Source organism: Bombina bombina, chromosome 1 (assembly GCF_027579735.1).
Source record: "Bombina bombina isolate aBomBom1 chromosome 1, aBomBom1.pri, whole genome shotgun sequence".
Taxonomy (NCBI): Eukaryota; Metazoa; Chordata; class Amphibia; order Anura; family Bombinatoridae; genus Bombina; species Bombina bombina.
The window spans coordinates 1,255,618,609-1,255,640,911 of NC_069499.1; the positions used below are offsets into that span (position 1 = coordinate 1,255,618,609).

At 39.3% G+C, this 22,303-nt stretch overlaps 1 protein-coding gene across 1 annotated transcript in view; it reads right to left on the minus strand.

The window, feature by feature from the left end:
• Positions 1-8,399: 8,399 nt before the first annotated feature.
• The window catches only part of COTL1 (coactosin like F-actin binding protein 1), an 81,892-nt gene continuing 67,988 nt past the window's right edge, over positions 8,400-22,303 (minus strand). The window contains exons 3-4 of the mRNA XM_053700858.1: positions 11,905-12,062; positions 8,400-8,612 (exon numbers count right to left, since the gene is read on the minus strand). Coding sequence (XP_053556833.1) covers positions 8,502-8,612; positions 11,905-12,062 — 269 coding nt within the window. The 3' untranslated portion in view covers positions 8,400-8,501. The remainder of the gene's footprint in view (positions 8,613-11,904; positions 12,063-22,303) is intronic.

Sequence of the window (22,303 nt, forward strand, 5' to 3'; positions counted from 1 at the left end):
TCGGGGTTAGTGTTTTTTGTTGTTTTTTTTAGATTAGGGTTTCTTTTTCCTATGGGCAGTAAAAGAGCCGATTGTCATTTTAAGGGCAATGCCCATACAAATGCCCCTTTAGGTTTTTTAAGTTAGATTTATTTTGGGGAGTGGGGTTGTACTGTTAGGGGGTACTTTATATTTTTTCCTAAAAGAGCTGTTATCTTTAGGGCAATGCCCTACAAAAGGCCCTTTTAAGGGCTATTGGTAGTTTGTTAGATTAGGGGGCTTTTTTTATTTTGGGGTGGCATTTTTAACCCCTTAACGACCGAGGACGTGCAGGGTACGTCCTCAAAAAAAAGGCAGTTAATGCCTGAGAACGTACCCTGCACGTCCTCGGTGTGGAAAGCAGCTGGAAGCGATCCTGCTCGCTTCCAGCTGCTTTCCGGTTATTGCAGTGATGCCTCGATATGGAGGCATCCTGCAATAACCCCCCTTGGCCATCCGATGCAGAGAGAGCCACTCTGTGGCCCTCTCTGCACCGGACATCGGTGGCCGGTATCGTTGGTGGGTGGGAGCAAGTCTGGGAGGCGGGTGGGCGGCCATCGATGTGCCCAGTGGAGTGGAGGGGGGCGGGATCGGGGGCGGGAGGGGCGGGAGCGCGCACGGGAGCGCGCGCGTGCACGGGGGGGGGGGGGGGGGGGCGCGTGCACGGGGCGGGAGCGGGAGGGAACCGCTACACTACAGAAAAATCAAGTACTTGAATTAACTTTTTTGAAAGCTGTAAATAACAGCTAAAAGATGTGGAAGGGGTGGGGGGTTGATCTTGGGGGGGGGGGGAAGCTACACTGCAGAAAAGGGTTTTTATTTAAAAAAAAAGGCACATTATTCACTAAACTGGGTACTGGCAGACAGCTGCCAGTACCCAAGATGGCGCCCATTAAGGCAGAGGGGGAGGGTTAGAGAGCTCTTTGGTGGGGGATCAGTAAGGCTGGGGGCTAAGGGGGGATCCTACACAGCAGCATATGTAAATATGCTAAAAAAATTTAAAAAAACCCCCAAATATAGCTTTTATTTTAGTACTGGCAGAGTTTCTGCCAGTACTTAAGATGGCGGGGACAATTGGGGGGTGGGGGAGGGAAGAGAGCTGTTTGGGAGAGATCAGGGGGTCTCATGTTTCAGGTGGGAGGCTGAGCTCTACACTAAAGCTAAAATTAACCCTGCAAGCTCCCTACAAGCTACATAATTAACCCCTTCACTGCTAGCCATAATACACGTGTGAAATGCAGCGGCATTTGGCGGCCTTCTAATTACCAAAAAGCAACGCCAAAGCCATATATGTCTGCTATTTCTGAACAAAGGGGATCCCAGAGAAGCATTTACAACCATTTGTGCCATAATTGCACAAGCTGTTTGTAAATGATTTCAGTGAGAAACCTAAAATTGTGAAAAATTTAATGTTTTTTTTAATTTGATCGCGTTTGGCGGTGAAATGGTGGCATGAAATATACCAAAATGGGCCTAGATCAATACTTGGGGTTGTCTACTACACTACACTAAATCTAAAATTAACCCTAGAAGCTCCCTACATGCTCCATAATTAACCCCTTCACTGCTGGGCATAATATACGTGTAGTGCGCAGTGGCATTTAGCAGCCTTCTAATTACTAAAAAGCAACGCCAAAGCCATATATGTCTGCTATTTCTGAACAAAGGGGATCCCAGAGAAGAATTTACAACCATTTAAGCCATAATTGCACAAGCTGTTTGTAAATAATTTCAGTGAGAAACCAAAAGTTTGTGAAAAAATTTGTAAAAAAGTGAACGATTTTTTGTATTTAATCGCATTTGGCGGTGAAATGGTGGCATGAAATATACCAAAATGGGCCTAGATCAATTCTTTGGGATGTCTACTAAAAAAAATTATATACATGTCAATGGATATTCAGAGATTCCTGAAAGATATTAGTGTTCTAATATAACTAGCGCTAATTTTGAAAAATAATGGTTTGGAAATAGCAAAGTGCAACTTGTATTTATGGCCCTATAACTTACAAAAAAAGCAAAGAAGATGTAAACATTGGGTATTTCTAAACTCAGGACAAAATTTAGAAACTATTTAGCATGGGTGTTTTTTGGTGGTTGTAGATGTGTAACAGATTTTGGGGGTCAAAGTTAGAAAAAGTGTGTTTTTTTCAATTTTTTCCTCATATTTTATAATTTTTTTTATAGTAAATTATAAGATATGATGAAAATAATGGTATCTTTAGAAAGTCCATTTAATGGCGAGAAAAACGGTATATAATATGTGTGGGTACAGTAAATGAGTTAGAGGAAAATTACAGCTAAACACAAACACCGCAAAAATGTAAAAATAGCCTTGGTCCCAAACGGACAGAAAATGGAAAAGTGCTGTGGTCATTAAGGGGTTAAGGGGGTATTAGATTAGGAATAACTTTTTATTTTGGATAATTTAGTTTTTTTTATTTTTCTGTTTAATGTTAGTTTTTATATTTTTTGTAATTGTAATTTAATTGGGGATAATGGGGTGCTAGGTTAGGGGGCATAGTTATTAGATTAATACTTTGCATTGAATATTGTATTGGCGCACATTTCTGAACCTCACCAGTTTATCCGACTTACGGCAGTATAGCATCTGCTGGTGTGGTCTATGTTATTCACCCGATGTGCAAGGTGAACATACGGGCGACGTGGGTTTCAGCAGTTACGCTGAAACTTACTCCACATATGTAATCTCGCCCCTTATGTGTTCAGCTTGCTACCAGTTGTCACAGGTAGTATATTGTCTGTCCAGGAAGTGACTACCAGCACAGAGGATAAAACCCAGGACGTGATCAAAATGCTAACACCAGTTGTGTATTGTTGTTCCTTCAGCAAAGGAACTTTGACAAAATTGTATGTTCTATCTAAATCCTGAAAGAATATATTTGGGTTTCATATCCCTTTAATATGGATTGATGTGTATTTTCTAGTTTTAAACACATACATTATGGTTCTTTTTCACTACCGCTGGTATTGCGAGTTTTGCAGGTATATCTGTACCACACACTTTTTTAGCTGTAATGCATAATAAAATATAACTACTGCAGCTTTCAAAAAGTCATTTTTCAATGGGACTTCCACAGCGCCGGTATTACGAGTTAGCCTGTCCGGCCAAAAAGTGAGTGGTACAGCCTATAACTGCAAGATCTGTACCGTAAACTGAAAGTCAGTAGTAACGGCTTTTATGCTACAAAGCCGTAACATAAAACTCATAACTAAAGTGGTGAAAAGTACACTAACACCCATAAACTACCTATTAACCCCTATACCAAGGCCCTCCAGCATCGCAAACACTAAAATAAAATTATTAACCCCTAATCTGCCGCTCCGGACATCGCCTCCACTATAATTAACATATTAACCCCTAAACCTCCGCACTCCCGCATCGCAAACACTAGTTAAATATTATTAACCCCTAATCTGCTGTTCCTAACATCGCCGCCACCTACATTACTGTTATTAACCCCTAATCTGCTGCCCCCAAAATCGCTGCCACTATACTAAAGTTATTAACCCCTAAACCTAAGTCTAACCATAACCCTAACACCCACTAACTTTAACATAATTTAAATAAATCTAAATAAAAATTACAATTAATACCTAAATAATTCCTATTTAAAACTAAATACTTATCTGTAAAATAAACCCTAAGCTAGCTACAATATAACTATATACTAATTTATTTAATTTTAGTGTAAGGTTAGGTGTTAGTGTAACTCAGGTTAGGTTTTATTTTACAGGTAACTTTGTATTTATTTTAACTAGGTAGCTAGTAAATAGTTAATAACTATTTACTAACTAGTCTACCTAGTTAAAATAAATACAAACTTAGCTGTGAAATAAAAATAAAACCTAAGATACCTATTAGTTATATTGTAGCTACCTTAGGGTTTATTTTATAGGTAATTATTTAGTTTTAAATAGGAATTATTTAGGTATTATTAGTCATTTTTATTTAGATTTATTTTAATTATGTTAAAGTTAGGGGGTATTAGGGTTGGGTTAGGGTTAGACTTAGGGTTAGGTTTAGAGGTTAATAACTTTAGTATAGCAGCGGCGCCATTGGGGGTGGCAGATTAGGGGTTAATAAGTGTAGGTAGGTGTCGGCAGATTAGGGGTTAATAAGTGTAATGTAGGTGGCGGCGACATATTAGGGGTTAATAAGTGTAGGTAGGTGGTGGCAACGTTGGGGGCGGCAGATTAGGGGTTAATAAGTGTAATCTAGGTGTCGGCAATGTCGAGGGCGGCGGATTAGGGGTGTTTAGACTCGGGGTTTATGTTAGGGTGTTAGGTGTAAACATACATTTTCTTTCCCCATAGGAATCAATGGGGCTGCGTTAAGGAGCTTTATGCTCCTTTATTGCAGGCGTTAGGCTTTTTTTTAGCTGGCTCTCCCCATTGATCTCTATGGAGAAATCGTGCACGAGCACGTAAAACCAGCTCAAAGCAGCGCTGGTATTTGAGTGCGGTATGGAGCTCAATTTTGCTCAAGCTGACGTATTGCCTGCTAACGCCAGGTTTTTGCAAACCTGTAATAGCAGCGATATAGGGAGGTGAGCGGTGGAAATAACTTAGTTAGCACCGAGCCGCTCATAACACAAAACTCGTAATCTAGCTGATAGTTAACCCTGGAACCAAAGTAATAATTTACTTAAAAATGTAGTATGTATTTAGTAGGACAGTTGCATATATTTATATTAATTCACTGATGTTAGTTTACATTACAACAGTATGGCACCTCTGTTAAATGCATGTGCTTATGCAATGTGGGTAAATTAACGCTGTTGTTGCATTAGAGTAATTTATACAACTTTGTTTAATACTAAATATATTTGCAAATATACAAGGATGCACAGTCTTATATTACCACAAAACTCAGGGAGACAACATCTGAAAAAAAACCCTTTATTTTTCTACAAGTTGTTTATTCTTTGCAGTGAATCTCTTCAATGTCCCATTCCAGTTACATTTGCACCCACAATTACATTTTTTTACAGTATAAGTGATCCAGCAGCAGCAAGTTTGCTACACCAAAGCAAAACTGCAACAAAGAGAAAAGAAACTGAAGCAGTACAATAGTTTCTGTGGTAAATCTATAGGTTTGTGTTGTATAATCTGATAGTGGTAGGCCCTGTCCAATGCACTTGGTAACAGGGAGGCAGGTTGCTAGTACAATATGCTGCATAGTGCTTAACAAAGCGAGATAGCCTATGCTTCATGCACTGGACTGCCTGCACTTCCGACACCAAAATATTAAATGCATCCCCTATTACTGTAATCTTTATAAAGCAACAAAAACATGGTTAATTCCATTATCTGTGAAAAAGATACAATTTATATAAATCCCCAGTAAAGATTTATATCCCAAAATAATATTGATTTTTCACAGATATTCTAGCACATACTTGATGTAGTAAACTAGTCTATATTAACTGAAAATATTAGCGAGGTCTGTACCTTTTCAAAGTAGAATGCAGTAAAGGATAAGTGGAAAATCTCCAATTTAGCATAAACATTTTGTACACACATTTAGAACATAAGGCTAGACATTTTTTAAAGCAAAATGATAATCCCTTTAGTTTTATTGGGAAAAAAATTTATATAAAACTAAGGGCCAGCTCAAGAAATGTTGCTGCCTGGGAGCAAAAATGAATTGACGCACTACAAACTATGGTCCAGATTACAAGTATAGCGCAATTTTCCCCCTACTTGTGTGCAAACTTTATTAGAAGTTATCTTTATAACACAGAACGGTAAGCACGTATTTCAAATTAAAAGTAAAAAGTTTGCACGTGAGCAAAACCCGATGCACGCTAACTTCAGGACTTTGGATATCGCTACCTTGTTAACTTTTTCTCCCCATAGACTTCAATGGAGGGTGCCACTTGTAATCTATGCATCCACCAAAATCTAAACCCAACAGTCTTAAAGATTAAACTTCAGCAGATTCAAATCTTACACAAGAGTATGCTGATAACCAGCTGATGAACGCCAGACGGTATTTTACCATCACGGCTGGTGTTTTTAAGGTTTAGGTCAATGTTAAAAATAAAGATTAAACATAGAAATAAAGATGCTATCATGGTGAAACTTCTAAGTGTGTCAGACTCTAATAATCTAATGATCATTTAAAATCAGTCCTAGCAGCTTTAGTTCTTAATATATGCTGTATAATTATTTATGCAAATGTATGCTAATGAACATAGCCGGTTTTCCCCCCTGAAAGGGTGGCAACCCTAACACCATGTGACACTAATTTATTTTTAAAAAACACTAAATCAACACAATATACTCTCCCTGTGTGCCATCTCTATTAATTGCCCTCATGGTCTCCACCTGGGTTAGTTACAGAATCAATCCTGATAGAGGTTAATCAGGCTGAATTGCTAGCAATTTTAAAAGTTTAGAAGTAAAACAAAACATTCTATTCCCTTTCATTTGCTTAAAGAAATAAACCAAAAATTATTATAAACTGGAAAAAATATATATAAATTGTGTGTTTAAGGTCTACAATAAAAATAAATCAGCTTACAGTTTTTCTAGCTCTGACTTTTATTTGCCTTTTGCTCAAAAACATCAACATGGTTCACAAAGTGGGATCTTATTTTTTTTCCAAAAGTTAACTATACATTATGTTCAGAGCAGTGGTGGGATTCAGAAGTTTTAGCAACAGTCTCTCTAAGTTCTCTCTCACCTTGCCGCACCTTTTATTATACATTATCATGCTGTTAGTTTCCTTTAAAGGGATACTAAACCCAAAATATGTATTTAATGATTCGGATAGAGCATGCAATTTTAAGAAACTTTCTAATTTACTCCTATCATCAATTTTTCTTCGTTCTCTTGCTATCTTTAATTGAAAAGGCAGGAATGAAAGCTTTGGAGCCGGCCTATTTTTTTGTTCAGTACCCTGGATAGGGCTTGCTGATTGGTGTCTGCATTTAGCCATCCAATAAGCAAGCACAACCCAGGTTCTCAACCTAAAATGGGCCGGCTCCAAAGCTTTTATTCCTGCTTTTTCAAATAAAGATAGCAAGAGTATGAAGAAAAATTGATTATAGAAGTAAATTAGAAAGCTGCTTAAAATTGCATGCTCTATCCGAATCATGAAAGAAACTATTTGGGTTTAGTGTCCCTATAAATCTAAACTTCTTTTACTTAAATGGAAAAGTACAGAATGCACAGCTCTGTGCCCTCTACAGCACGGAAGACACTCCGCCTTGTACAGAATGCACAGCTCTGCGCCCTCTACAGCACGGAAGACACTCCGCCTAGTACAGAATGCACAGCTCTGCGCCCTCTATAGCACGGAAGACACTCCGCCTTGTACAGAATGCACAGCTCTGCGCCCTCTACAGCACGGAAGACACTCTGCCTTGTACAGAATGCACAGCTCTGCGCCCTCTATAGCAAGGAAGACACTCCGCCTAGTACAGAATGCACAGCTTTGCGCCCTCTACAGCACGGAAAACACTCCGCCTTGTACAGAATGCACAGCTCTGCACCCTCTATAGCACGGAAGACACTCCGCCTTGTACAGAATGCACAGCTTTGCGCCCTCTACAGCACGGAAGACACTCCGCCTAGTACAGAATGCACAGCTCTGCACCCTCTATAGTACGGAAGACACTCCGCCTAGTACAGAATGCACAGCTTTGCGCCCTCTACAGCACGGAAGACACTCTGCATAGTACAGAATGCACAGCTCTGCACCCTTTATAGTACGGAAGACACTCCGCCTAGTACAGAATGCACAGCTTTGCGCCCTCTACAGCACGGAAGACACTCTGCATAGTACAGAATGCCCAGCTCTGCACCCTCTATAGTACGGAAGACACTCCACCTAGTACAGAATGCCCAGCTCTGCACCCTCTATAGTACGGAAGACACTCTGCATAGTACAGAATGCCCAGCTCTGTCAGTCCACCCAATGAATCGTGCAAACTTAGGAAATTTTAGGAACAGGTTTGCATGAATCGGTGTTTATCGGCTGAATCCCACCACTGGTTTAGAGTACTAATAACGACTGGCAAATCTGTGAAAAGGGGCATCAGTAAATAACTTTTCATTCAAATTTAAAACTTTAAAGGCTCAATATATTTAAGAAATTCCTCACCTGTATTTGCTATAGCTTGAATATATATTACATGTTAAAGCCATTTCAAGCATTAAAACACAAAAGCTTCTGTATCAGGTTGTAAATGAATTACATAGTACACATACATGTTAATCCAGTATAGACTTGCCCACATGGAAATCAGTCGGGCCTAGCAGAGATAACAAAAAAAATGGAATGCTCAAGAATATTTGTGCATCCTGCTTGTGCAGTATAGCAAAAGGAAGGACTTATGCAAAGAAATAACCAGTTTTTGATTTTTTTTGTTCTTTTATTTTCCAGTTTTTTCCCCCCTATTTTCTTGGTTTCTTCACCTGACCGTAACAGGCAGTGACAGTTAGATATTCACAGCTTATTCAGTCTGGGCATCATAATTGGCACCTCCTGCTTTCTTCAACTCATTCCTAATGTAGTTTTCATCCAGTTCTTTGTGATCTGTGATCATAAACTCTTTGGCAAAGTTCTAAAGAAAAAAGAAAAAAAGGAATGAAGAAAGTACTTGAGGATCCAAAATGTTGATTATGTAGCATTCCCACTGTTCACAAACCACAAGACTAAGACACCACACCGTAAATCCCCTGAATGTACACATCTGACATCATTAACAAGAGGACAATACACTCCTTGGACAAATAACACAAGCAGCTATTGTTCCCATATGAACAGTAGCTGCCATTGACGCCAGTGTATGCCAGAAAGCTCTAATTATGAATCTGATTCCTACTTCCCACAGATACTGCCCTACAGCATAATCTGCCATGCTTCAACACACCATATGGTCATCGTAGGGGTGACAAGGAGCAAGCTTGGCATTATATCAACAGATATTGTTATAACCACTAGTGTGAAGAGCATTTAAACTGTTACACATTTCTGCTTGCTGCAAAAGTGTCTGGAAAACAAGATTAGCATAATTTTAAAGCAGCACTTTACTGTAGATTATCATATTCGCTTGATGCTTTAACAATTTATATTCATCTCTTACAATATCAGACATACAATTAGATAGTTGTCATGAGTTATACGGCTACTTAAACACGACTACTAATTAACAGTTTCAATTATCCTTTCATTTCAAAGCATCAAATGTAGACAGAACTCAAGCAATAAAACAAAATGATAATGTGCTGTTTTATATCAGTTGTGCACAAACATGAATTTTCTAATCATTTTAGCAAAAAAGAAAAATATAAACTGTACTATTTATTTTTTAAATACTCGAACACGTTATTAGCAATTTTTGGTGTATACTTTTCCTAAAAACATGACAAATTCATATATTAGCAAAAAACTTTGATTCTGTTATGACTTCACAAACCTGTTTTATATTATAAACTAAATAAATGAAATGGTAAAAAAAAAAATGTAATTGAAAAAATGAATAATTATCTGCAGACTAGATCCCAATTCACCTAAAAGACTGATGTGTTTTTTTTGGTGTGGACTTAAACGTTCCAGTCCATTCATAAACATTGTAATAATCCATTTATCTAAAGTTTTAGTTCACGTAAACACATTGAATGGAGGTAATTTGACATTGTTATTAAAATTCCCCAAGAACCTAATTTTCATCTGTTTCTCAACTTATTATTAAAAACAAAAAACAAAAAACCTGACGTATATTATTAAAAAAAAACCTGACATGTATGCACATGCTCAGTTCACATGTTAATAAACAGCTCACACACAAATTAAATATATCATCTCAATCTTCATTTATGATTGCAGTGAATCACTGGATATTAAAACAGGTTAGTTATAAAATTCTTAAAAAATATTTAAAACTATAAATTGATTATAAATTGAAGAGAGGTCCTGAATTAAAGGGACACTGTACTGTTAAATTGTCTTTACCTTTATGTTTTCAATTACTTTTTATACCAGTTTTTTTAGAACAATTGAAATTTAACATTTTAGTCCTTGGGGTCTATCTATCAAGCTCCGAATGGAGCTTGAGGGCCCGTGTTTCTGGCGAGTCTTCAGACTCGCCAGAAACAGCAGTTATGAAGCAGCGGTCTAAAGACCGCTGCTCCATAACCCTGTCCGCCTGCTCTGAGCAGGTGGACAGACATCGCTGGAATTCAACCCGATCGAGTACGATCGGGTTGATTGACACCCCCTAGCTGGCGGCTGATTGGCCGCGAGTTTTTCCGTTGGGCGGCGTTGCACCAGCAGCTCACAAGAGCTGTTAGTGCAATGCTGAATACGGAGAGCGTATTGCTCTCCGCATTCGGCGATATCTGTCGGACCTGATCCGCACCTGATCCGCACTGTCGGATCAGGTCCGACAGACATTTGAAAAATAGGCCTCCTTATCTCTTCCACCTCTTACTGGCAGTGTAATTTATTTTGCTAGCTATATTTACACAGGTTTTCTTTAAACTATAGAAACTTACAGAAAAAGTATGGATAACACAGGAAAAATCAGCTATTTCAAATGCCAAAATAAAGTAAAAGTAGCTGGAACATAGTTCTGAAAGTCTCTGGTAGAAGGCACTTCTGACCCAGTGAAAAGTAGATGTGGGAATGGACAAGAGTGAGGACTGATGCAGAAAGAGGGTTTCAGGTGTATGTGAAGGAACAGCATACTGCTGTACCATTACATTGTTTGCTAAGATTATTGTTTAAGTCGGTTGTGTATGTTTGACTCTCCCAAATGGCTGGTTGGTATCAAATAAAGGGGCCTACTTCATATCAAGCAAACATTTTATCTTTACAATGTGCTTGCATTAAATAAACACACTGTAGACTTGACCATGAAAATCTACAGTGCGGTATCTTAAAAAAAAAAAAAAAGATTTATAGGGACATAAGTGTTAAAAGAGCATTTTATTATTGCACTATTGCTTGCATATACAAGTTTAACACCTGCAGTATTGCACTAGTGGGACCCAGCAGAAGCCAATGACAACATATGTTTACAGCAATGTACTACTGGGAGCTAGCTGAACACAGACAGTGGACCAATGAAAAAAGACATATGACCATAGCAACCACACACAAACTAGCTCCTAGTAGTGCATTCCTGCTCCTGAGGCTACCTAGGTTTGTTTTATAACAAGGAATATCAAAAGAACAAAGTAAATTTGATAACAGAAGTTAAAGGGACATGAAACCTAATTATTATTAATTTTTTTTCTCATGATTCGGACAGAGCATACAATTTTAAACAACTTTCCAATGTATGTCTATTATCTAATTTGCTTTATTCTCTTGGTATCCTTTGTTGAAAAGTGTATCTAGGAGCTTGGAGCTAGCTGCTGATTGGTGGCATGACATGTATGCCCATTTAATTGGCTTACAAATGTGTTTAGCTAGCTCCAAGGAGTGCATTGCTGCTTCTTCAATAAAAGATTCCAAGAGAATGAAACAACATTGATAACAGAAGTAAATTGGAAAGTTGTTTAAAAAATGTATAATTATCTGAATCATAAAAGAAAAATGTGGGGTTTCATGTCCCTTTAATTGAAAGCTCTTTTAAAAGTCCATTACAGTATCTATTTGAACCATTACATTTTTACTTTCTTGTCCCTTTAAATGTACTGATTGGAGATAACTGTTGTTGAATGTCTATGTCTAATAAATATAAATTAAGACCCTGGCTGCCAGAGAGAAAGTAGTATTTAGCCTAGTGTTGGCTTTCAATGTGAACGTTCTACCGATAGATACAATTAAATGGTCATGTCATAGCACAAAGGTTAACATACAGAACACTACAGATGGTTTCATAAAGGCCTGGCATTCTGATACCTTACCTGTACTACATCTTTCACCAGTGTCTTATCTGTACCAATTTTTGCCCTTTGGAGTCCGCTGACATTTTCGCCGATCCAGGTGATTAAGACAAACTTGATCCTCTTACTCATTGCATCGCCAGCAGTAAATCTAATATAGGCGTACAGCCGAATATCATCTAGAAAAAAAGGAAGAAAGAAGTTTAGTATCAAACCAATAATTCAGTTCTTAAAGGGAAATTTTGCTGTAATGCAGTTACGGTATAAAATCATTTTTTTTTCTATTGGAAAACCCCCAACATATGTTATCATGCAAAGGAGTATTCAAGCACTTATTGCTGCACCAATCCTACAGAATATGCCTCTTATCAACTGTATACATTTACTGATTAGATATTTGAACATTGGAAGACAGGTCTTTGAATTACAATGTAAATGTATTCATTTTTGTATTTATTTTGTACTTGCACCATTTACATGTAAAAAGCAAAAGAAGAGAAAAGCATTTGCAGTGGTTGGAACATTTTCTGCTGTAAAAGGAGAGAATTGCTTTTTTTGGAACCAGTAAAGCTATTACTGATAATCTGGAATAGTGTGGTCAGTGCATTTGCTGATAGATTTTAGAAAGCTAATAAAACAATATTCACAGAATAGATAATCTGTTTAAATTCAGATATAGTCTTAAAAGTGAAGGCTGAGTTATCTATGAAGAATATTTTGTTTTCCCAGAAACATTTCTGGCAAGAGCTCTAATGAACAAGATTTATTGGGTCACTGTAATCCCCAGAAACACAATGCACAAGTCTGTGCTGCAAGTCCTTATAAGTTTGCAAATACAGATTGTTCCATCATGTGTGGGGAAAAAAAACCCTCAAAGGAATGTTAAATAGCTTCAATTTAAGAAAATAAAATACATTGCAAAACATGTTCATTATTTATTTTACCATTTTTCTCTGCGTTCCACTCTCATCAGAGAAGCTAAAGTGTTTCTATCAGTGTTTATGACTTGTTATGCCAGCTGCAGTGTAAAATGTATGAAAAATGTTCATATATTTTTGTACAGTATATGAAATTTTGTCTCTGCTAATTGAAACCATAAACCAATGAAATCGACTGAGCTAGCGAAGAGCATACCGGATTATCTTATCTCTACATTTACACAAAATCCTCCTTATCTTATCTTTCTATACACAGTGAGAGCAATGCTTAGAGAGAAAAATGGTAAATTAACATTTTAGTACCTCTTTGTCCAATTCCCCACTGGGAGCATGTTAATTTTCTAAAACGTTTTGTTTACATAACTTTCCTTTAAATAGTACTCAAGTAGAGAACATGTTAGTATAGGTGGGGATACAACAGTTAAAAACAGAATTTATGCTTACCTGATAAATTACTTTCTCCAACGGTCTGTCCGGTCCACGGTGTCATCCATTACTTGTGGGAATATTCTCTTCCCTAACAGGAAATGGCAAAGAGCACAGCAAAAGCTGTCCATATAGCCCCTCCTCAGGCTCCGCCCCCCAGTCATTCGACCGACGGTTAGGAGAAAAAAAGGAGAAACTATAGGGTGCCGTGGTGACTGTAGTGTATAGAGAAAGACATTTTTCAAACCTGATTAAAAAAACATAATTTATGTAAGAACTTACCTGATAAATTCATTTCTTTCATATTAGCAAGAGTCCATGAGCTAGTGACGTATGGGATATACATTCCTACCAGGAGGGGCAAAGTTTCCCAAACCTCAAAATGCCTATAAATACACCCCTCATCACACCCACAATTCAGTTTAACGAATAGCCAAGAAGTGGGGTGATAAGAAAAAAGTGCGAAAGCATATAAAATAAGGAATTGGAATAATTGTGCTTTATACAAAAATCATAACCACCACAAAAAAGGGCGGGCCTCATGGACTCTTGCTAATATGAAAGAAATGAATTTATCAGGTAAGTTCTTACATAAATTATGTTTTCTTTCATGTAATTAGCAAGAGTCCATGAGCTAGTGACGTATGGGATAATGATTACCCAAGATGTGGATCTTTCCACGCAAGAGTCACTAGAGAGGGAGGGATAAAATAAAGACAGCCAATTCCTGCTGAAAATAATCCACACCCAAAATAAAGTTTAATGAAAAACATAAGCAGAAGATTCAAACTGAAACCGCTGCCTGAAGTACTTTTCTACCAAAAACTGCTTCAGAAGAAGAAAATACATCAAAATGGTAGAATTTAGTAAAAGTATGCAAAGAGGACCAAGTTGCTGCTTTGCAAATCTGATCAATCGAAGCTTCATTCCTAAACGCCCAGGAAGTAGAAACTGACCTAGTAGAATGAGCTGTAATCCTTTGAGGCGGAGTTTTACCCGACTCAACATAGGCAAGATGAATTAAAGATTTCAACCAAGATGCCAAAGAAATGGCAGAAGCTTTCTGGCCTTTTCTAGAACAGGAAAAGATAACAAATAAACTGGAAGTCTTTCGGAAAGACTTAGTAGCTTCAACATAATATTTCAAAGCTCTAACAACATCCAAAGAATGCAACGATTTCTCCTTAGAATTCTTAGGATTAGGACATAATGAAGGAACCACAATTTCTCTACTAATGTTGTTGGAATTCACAACTTTAGGTAAAAATTCAAAAGAAGTTCGCAACACCGCCTTATCCTGATGAAAAATCAGAAAAGGAGACTCACAAGAAAGAGCAGATAATTCAGAGACTCTTCTGGCAGAAGAGATTGCCAAAAGGAACAAAACTTTCCAAGAAAGTAATTTAATGTCCAATGAATGCATAGGTTCAAACGGAGGAGCTTGAAGAGCCCCCAGAACCAAATTCAAACTCCAAGGAGGAGAAATTTTATACGAACCAAAGCTTGTACAAAACAATGAATATCAGGAAGATTAGCAATCTTTCTGTGAAAAAGAACAGAAAGAGCAGAGATTTGTCCTTTCAAAGAACTTGCGGATAAACCTTTATCTAAACCATCCTGAAGAAACTGTAAAATTCTCGGAATTCTAAAAGAATGCCAAGAAAAATGATGAGAAATACACCAAGAAATATAAGTCTTCCAGACTCTATAATATATCTCTCTGGATACAGATTTACGAGCCTGTAACATAGTATTAATCACAGAGTCAGAGAAACCTCTTTGACCAAGAATCAAGCGTTCAATCTCCATACCTTTAAATTTAAGGATTTGAGATCCTGATGGAAAAAAGGACCTTGCGACAGAAGGTCTGGTCGTAGCGGAAGAGTCCACGGATGGCAAGAGGCCATCTGGACAAGATCCGCATACCAAAACCTGTGAGGCCATGCCGGAGCTACCAGCAGAACAAACAAGCATTCCTTCAGAATCTTGGAGATTACTCTTGGAAGAAGAACTAGAGGCGGAAAGATATAGGCAGGATGATACTTCCAAGGAAGTGATAATGCATCCACTGCTTCCGCCTGAGGATCCCGGGATCTGGAAGTTTCTTGTTTAGATGAGACGCCATCAGATCTATTTCTGGAAGCTCCCACATTTGAACAATCTGAAGAAATACCTCTGGGTGAAGAGACCATTCGCCCGGAATCTAGCACAAACTTACTTCACCACCTCCATAGGAGGCAAAGTTTGTAAAACTGAATTGTGGGTGTGGTGAGGGGTGTATTTATAGGCATTTTGAGGTTTGGGAAACTTTGCCCCTCCTGGTAGGAATGTATATCCCATACGTCACTAGCTCATGGACTCTTGCTAATTACATGAAAGAAATCAGGGCGGGCCGTGGACCGGACACACCGTTGGAGAAAGTAATTTATCAGGTAAGCATAAATTATGTTTTCTCCAACATTGGTGTGTCCGGTCCACGGCGTCATCCATTACTTGTGGGAACCAATACCAAAGCTTTAGGACACGGATGAAGGGAGGGAGCAAATCAGGTTACCTAAACGGAAGGCACCACGGCTTGCAAAACCTTTCTCCCATAAATAGCCTCCGCAGAAGCATAAGTATCAAATTTGTAGAATTTGGCAAAAGTGTGCAGAGAAGACCAAGTCGCTGCCTTACATATCTGATCAACAGAAGCCTCGTTCTTGAAGGCCCATGTGGAAGCCACAGCCCTAGTAGAGTGAGCTGTGATTCGTTCAGGAGGCTGCCGTCCGGCAGTCTCATAAGCCAATCGGATAATGCTTTTCAGCCAGAAAGAAAGAGAGGTAGCAGTAGCTTTTTGACCTCTCCTCTTACCAGAGTAAATGACAAACAAAGATGAGGTTTGTCTAAAATCCTTTGTTGCTTCTAAATAGAACTTTAAAGCACGAACTACATCTGAATTGTGTAACAAACGTTCCTTCTTTGAAACTGGATTCGGACACAGAGAAGGAACAACTATTTCCTGGTTAATATTCTTGTTGGAAACAACTTTAGGAAGAAAACCAAGCTTAGTACGCAAAACAACCTTATCTGAATGGAACACCAGATAGGGTGGATCACACTGCAAAGCAGATAATTCAGAAACTCTTCTAGCAGAAGAAATAGCAACCAAAAACAGAACTTTCCAAGATAGTAACTTGATATCTATGGAATGTAAAGGTTCAAACGGAACCCCTTGAAGAACTGAAAGAACTAAATTTAGACTCCAAGGAGGAGTCATGGGTCTGTAAACAGGCTTGATTCTGACCAAAGCCTGTACAAAAGCTTGTACATCTGGCACAGCTGCCAGTCGTTTGTGTAACAAGACAGATAAAGCAGAAATCTGTCCCTTTAGAGAACTCGCTGACAACCCTTTATCCAAAACTTCTTGGAGAAAGGAGAGAATTTTAGGAATTTTAATCTTACTCCAGGAGAATCCCTTGGATTCACACCAACAGATATATTTTTTCCATATTTTATGGTAAATCTTTCTAGTCACAGGTTTTCTGGCTTGAACCAGAGTATCTATCACTGAATTTGAAAACCCACGCTTGGATAAAATCAAGCGTTCAATTTCCAAGCAGTCAGCTGTAGAGAGACTAGATTTGGATGTTCGAATGGACCTTGTACTAGAAGATCCTGTCTCAAAGGTAGCTTCCATGGTGGAGCCGATGACATATTCACCAGGTCTGCATACCAAGTCCTGCGCGGCCACGCAGGAGCTATCAGAATCACCGAGGCCTTCTCCTGTTTGATCCTGGCTACAAGCCTGGGAAGGAGAGGGAACGGTGGAAACGCATAAGCTAGGTTGAACGACCAAGGCGCCACTAATGCATCCACTAGAGTCGCCTTGGGATCCCTGGATCTGGACCCGTAGCAAGGAACCTTGAAGTTCTGATGAGACGCCATCAGATCCATGTCTGGAATGCCCCATAATTGAGTCAACTGGGCAAAAACCTCCGGGTGGAGTTCCCACTCCCCCGGATGGAAAGTCTGACGACTCAGATAATCCGCCTCCCAGTTGTCTACTCCTGGGATGTGAATTGCAGATAGATGGCAGGAGTGATCCTCCGCCCATTTGATAATCTTGGATACCTCTCTCATCGCCAAGGAACTCTTTGTTCCTCCCTGATGGTTGATGTAAGCTACAGTCGTCATGTTGTCTGACTGGAATCTTATGAATCCGGCCTTCGCTAGTTGAGGTCAAGCCTGGAGAGCATTGAATATCGCTCTCAGTTCCAGAATGTTTATCGGGAGAAGAGACTCTTCCCGAGACCATAGACCCTGAGCTTTCAGGGAATCCTAGACCGCGCCCCAGCCTAATAGACTGGCGTCTGTCGTGACAATGACCCACTCTGGTCTGCGGAAACTCATTCCCTGAGACAGGTGATCCTGGGTCAACCACCAACGGAGTGAGTCTCTGGTCATCTGGTCTACTTGAATCTGTGGAGACAAGTCTGCATAGTCCCCATTCCACTGTTTGAGCATGCACAGTTGTAATGGTCTTAGATGAATTCGAGCAAAAGGAACTATGTCCATTGCTGCAACCATCAATCCTACTACTTCCATGCATTGAGCTATGGAAGGCTGCAGAATAGAGTGAAGAACTTGACAAGCGTTTAGAAGCTTTGACTTTCTGACTTCTGTCAGGAAGATCTTCATTTCTAAAGAGTCTATTATTGTTCCCAAAAAGGGAACTCTTGTTGACGGAGACAGGGAAATCTTTTCTACGTTCACCTTCCACCCGTGAGATCTGAGAAAGGCTAGAACAATGTCTGTATGAGCCTTTGCCTTGGAAAGAGATGACGCTTGAATTAGAATGTCGTCTAGATAAGGTGCCACTGCAATGCCCCTCGGTCTTAGAACCGCCAAAAGGGACCCTAGCACCTTTGTGAAAATTCTGGGAGCAGTGGCTAAACCGAACGGAAGAGCCACGAATTGGTAATGTTTGTCCAGAAAGGCGAACCTTAGGAACTGATGATGATCTTTGTGGATAGGAATATGTAGGTACGCATCCTTTAAATCCACGGTAGTCATATATTGACCCTCCTGGATTGTAGGTAAAATTGTTCGAATGGTTTCCATTTTGAACGATGGAACTCTGAGAAATTTGTTTAGAATTTTTAAATCCAGAATTGGTCTGAAAGTTCCCTCTTTTTTGGGAACTACAAACAGGTTTGAGTAAAAGTCCTGACCTTGTTCCACAGTTGGAACTGAGTGTATCACTCCCATCTTTAACAGGTCTTCTACACAATGTAAGAATGCCTGTCTCTTTATTTGGTCTGAAGACAAGCGAGACATGTGGAACCTTCCCCTTGGGGGCAGTTCCTTGAATTCTAGAAGATAACCCTGAGAGACTATTTCTAGGGCCCAGGGATCCGGAACATCTCTTGCCCAAGCCTGAGCAAAGAGAGAGAGTCTGCCCCCTACTAGATCCGGTCCCGGATCGGGGGGCTACCCCTTCATGCTGTCTTGGTAGCAGCAGCAGGCTTCTTGGCCTGTTTACCCTTGGTCCAGCCTTGCATTGGTTTCCAAGCTGGTTTAGCCTGGGAAGCGTTACCCTCTTGTCTAGAGGCTGCAGAGTTAGAAGCCGGTCCGTTCCTGAAATTGCGAAAGGAACGAAAATTGGACTTATTCTTAGCCTTAAAAGGCCTATCCTGTGGGAGGGCATGGCCCTTACCCCCAGTGATGTCTGAAATAATTTCTTTCAATTCTGACCCAAAAAGGGTCTTACCTTTGAAAGGGATATTAAGCAATTTTGTCTTGGAAGATACATCCGCCGACCAAGACTTTAGCCAGAGCGCTCTGCACGCCACAATTGCAAACCCTGAATTTTTCGCCGCTAATCTCGCTAATTGCAAAGCGGCATCTAAAATAAAGGAATTAGCTAATTTAAGTGCGTGAATTCTGTCCATGACTTCCTCATATGGAGTCTCCATATTAAGCGACTTTTCTAGTTCATCGAACCAGAAACACGCCGCCGTAGTGACAGGAATAATGCACGAAATTGGTTGGAGGAGGTAACCTTGCTGAACAAAAATCTTTTTAAGCAAACCCTCCAATTTTTTATCCATAGGATCTTTGAAAGCACAATTGTCCTCAATGGGAATAGTCGTGCGTTTGGCTAGGGTAGAAACTGCCCCTTCAAGCTTAGGGACCGTTTGCCATGTGTCCTTCCTTGGGTCGACCATGGGGAACAATTTCTTAAATATAGGAGGAGGGACAAAGGGTATGCCTGGTTTCTCCCACTCCTTATTCACTATGTCCGCCACCCTTTTAGGGATCGGAAAGGCATCAGGGTGCACCGGGACCTCTAAGAATTTGTCCATCTTGCACAATTTTTCTGGAATGACCAAAGAGTCACAATCATCCAGAGTAGATAGCACCTCCTTAAGTAAAGCGCGGAGATGCTCTAACTTAAATTTAAATGTCACAACATCAGGTTCTGCCTGTTGAGAAATTCTTCCTGAATCTGAAAGTTCTCCCTACGACAAACCCTCCCTCACTGCCACTTCTGACTGGTGTGAGGGAATGACAGATAAACTATTGTCAGCGCCTTCTTGCTCCACTGTATTTAAAACTGAGCAATCACGCTTTCTCTGAAATGCTGGCATTTTGGATAAAATATTAGCTATGGAATTATCCATTACTGCCGTTTATTTTTGCATAGTAACAAGCATTGGTGCGCTAGATGTACTAGGGGTCGCCTGCGCGGGCATAACTGGTGTTGACACAGAAGGAGAGGATGAGGAACTATTCCCACTACCTTCATTTGAGGAATCATCTTGGGCAACCTTATTAAATGTGACAGCACTGTCCTTACTTTGTCTGGACGCCATGGCACAATTATCACATACATTTGAAGGGGGGACCACTTTGGCCTCCATACATACAGAACATGTTCTATCTGAAGGTACAGACATGTTAGACAGGCTTAAACAGGCTAATAATGCAAAAAAAAACGTTTTAAAACAAAACCGTTAATGTCTCTTTAAATTTTAAACAGAGCACACTTTATTTCTGAATGCGTGAAAAACTATGAAGGAAATATCCAATATTTACCAAATTTTCACCACAGTGTCTTAATGCTTTAAAGGTATTGCACCCCAATTTTCAAGCTTAACCCCTTAAATGAGGAAACCGGAGCCGTTTAATCAAATAACAATTTTTAACCCCACTACAGTCCCAGCCACAGCGTTTGCTGCAACTTCACCTGCCCTTAGGAGTCATACGATACCAAATTAAGCCTTCCAGGAACGTTTTCAATGATCACCAGACCCTCTCACATGCAGCTGCATGCACTGCATCCAAAAGAAACTGCGCAGTTATGGCGTGAAAATGAGGCTCTGCCTACTATAGTGAAAGGCCCTTCCTGACTGGAAAGGTGTCTAAACAACTGCCTGGCGCTTAAAAACGTTCCCCCACAATAAAAGTTTTATAAATCACCTCAGATTTCATAAAAAACATAAATAAATCAATCGATTTAGCCCAAAAGAGTGTCAACCAGTGTATAGCCCATAAAAAGCCTTCATTCTGTTAAGAGTCTAAGAAAATGGCTTACCGATCCCCAAGAGGGAAAATGACAGCCTTCTAGCAATACACAGTCTTGTTAGAAATTAGATTAGTCATACCTTGAGCAGAAAATTCTGCTAACTGTTCCCCCCAACTGAAGTTCTCTGGGCTCAACAGTCCTGCGTGGGAACAGCAATTGATTTTAGTTACTGCTGCTAAAATCATACTCCTCTTTTAAACAGAACTCTTCATCTCTTTCTGTTTTAGAGTAAATAGTACAACCGGTACTATTTTAAAATAACAAACTCTTGATAGTAGAATAAAAAACTACAACTAAACACCACATACTCTTCACCATCTCCGTGGAGATGCTACTTGTTCAGAGCGGCAAAGAGAATGACTGGGGGGCGGAGCCTGAGGAGGGGCTATATGGACAGCTTTTGCTGTGCTCTTTGCCATTTCCTGTTAGGGAAGAGAATATTCCCACAAGTAGACCGGACTGGACACACCAATGTTGGAGAAACAATCTATTTCAAATGACAAAATGAAGATAAAGGAGCTACTTGTAAACAATTTAATACAAACCAGCAGGTAAAACGGATCTTTGGGAATGTATTAAAAGGGAAGAAAAATCACAGTACACTTTCCATTTAAAGGGAGATTAAAACCTTGAAATTTCACTATAAAATGCTTCATTAGGAGTAATACATTGCAAGATACTTCATTATTTATTCTGCCCCTTTTTCTGTAATGTAAATGAATATTGTGGGCTTTTCAATACCTTTGTAAGTGCAGAACAAATACCTTTGTAAGTGCAGAATCCAGACATAACAGTCATTGGCTGCACACTCTACTGACTAATTTATAGCCGTCTCTAACTGGCTTCATCAGAGAATAAAACCTAGGTTACAACATAGTGGCACCCTTTGCTCAGTCAACACTAAGACGTTACACTTTTTTCCCATACTTTAACAAATGCATGGAAATAAAGCATGTCATTTTTCTACTATGATGGTCCTTTAAGCTTGCTAACCATGCAACATTCTTCACAGCGATTGGATAGTTTAGAGCCCAAGCTCATTTACATCTGTCCCTATATGGTCACAACATAGGTGACATAGGTGACCAGGAACATGGTTCCCACAAAGCTTTTCAAGGGTTGTATCCCTAAATAGATTTTCAAAACCTTTGAAATTGTGTTACCGAAATTAAATATTTGAAAACATTTTTGCAATGTACTGATTGATTGGTAATCTCTGCATATATAAAATTAATTTAATATCCTCAAATCTTAATGGTAATTTTAAAAATACTGATCACTAATAATCCTACTGAAAGTAACATATTTATATAGTAATGTTTTATTCCATTTTATTTTTGTGTTTTTACTAATATGTTATTCACTGAATTTGAGAAGTTATTATAAAAATGTTTTTAGTTAGTACTGGAAAGATGGAATCATCCAACTTAATCACTGATCTTGGGTTGGACTAAATAAAACCACAGCTGTGGGGATTACCACACAT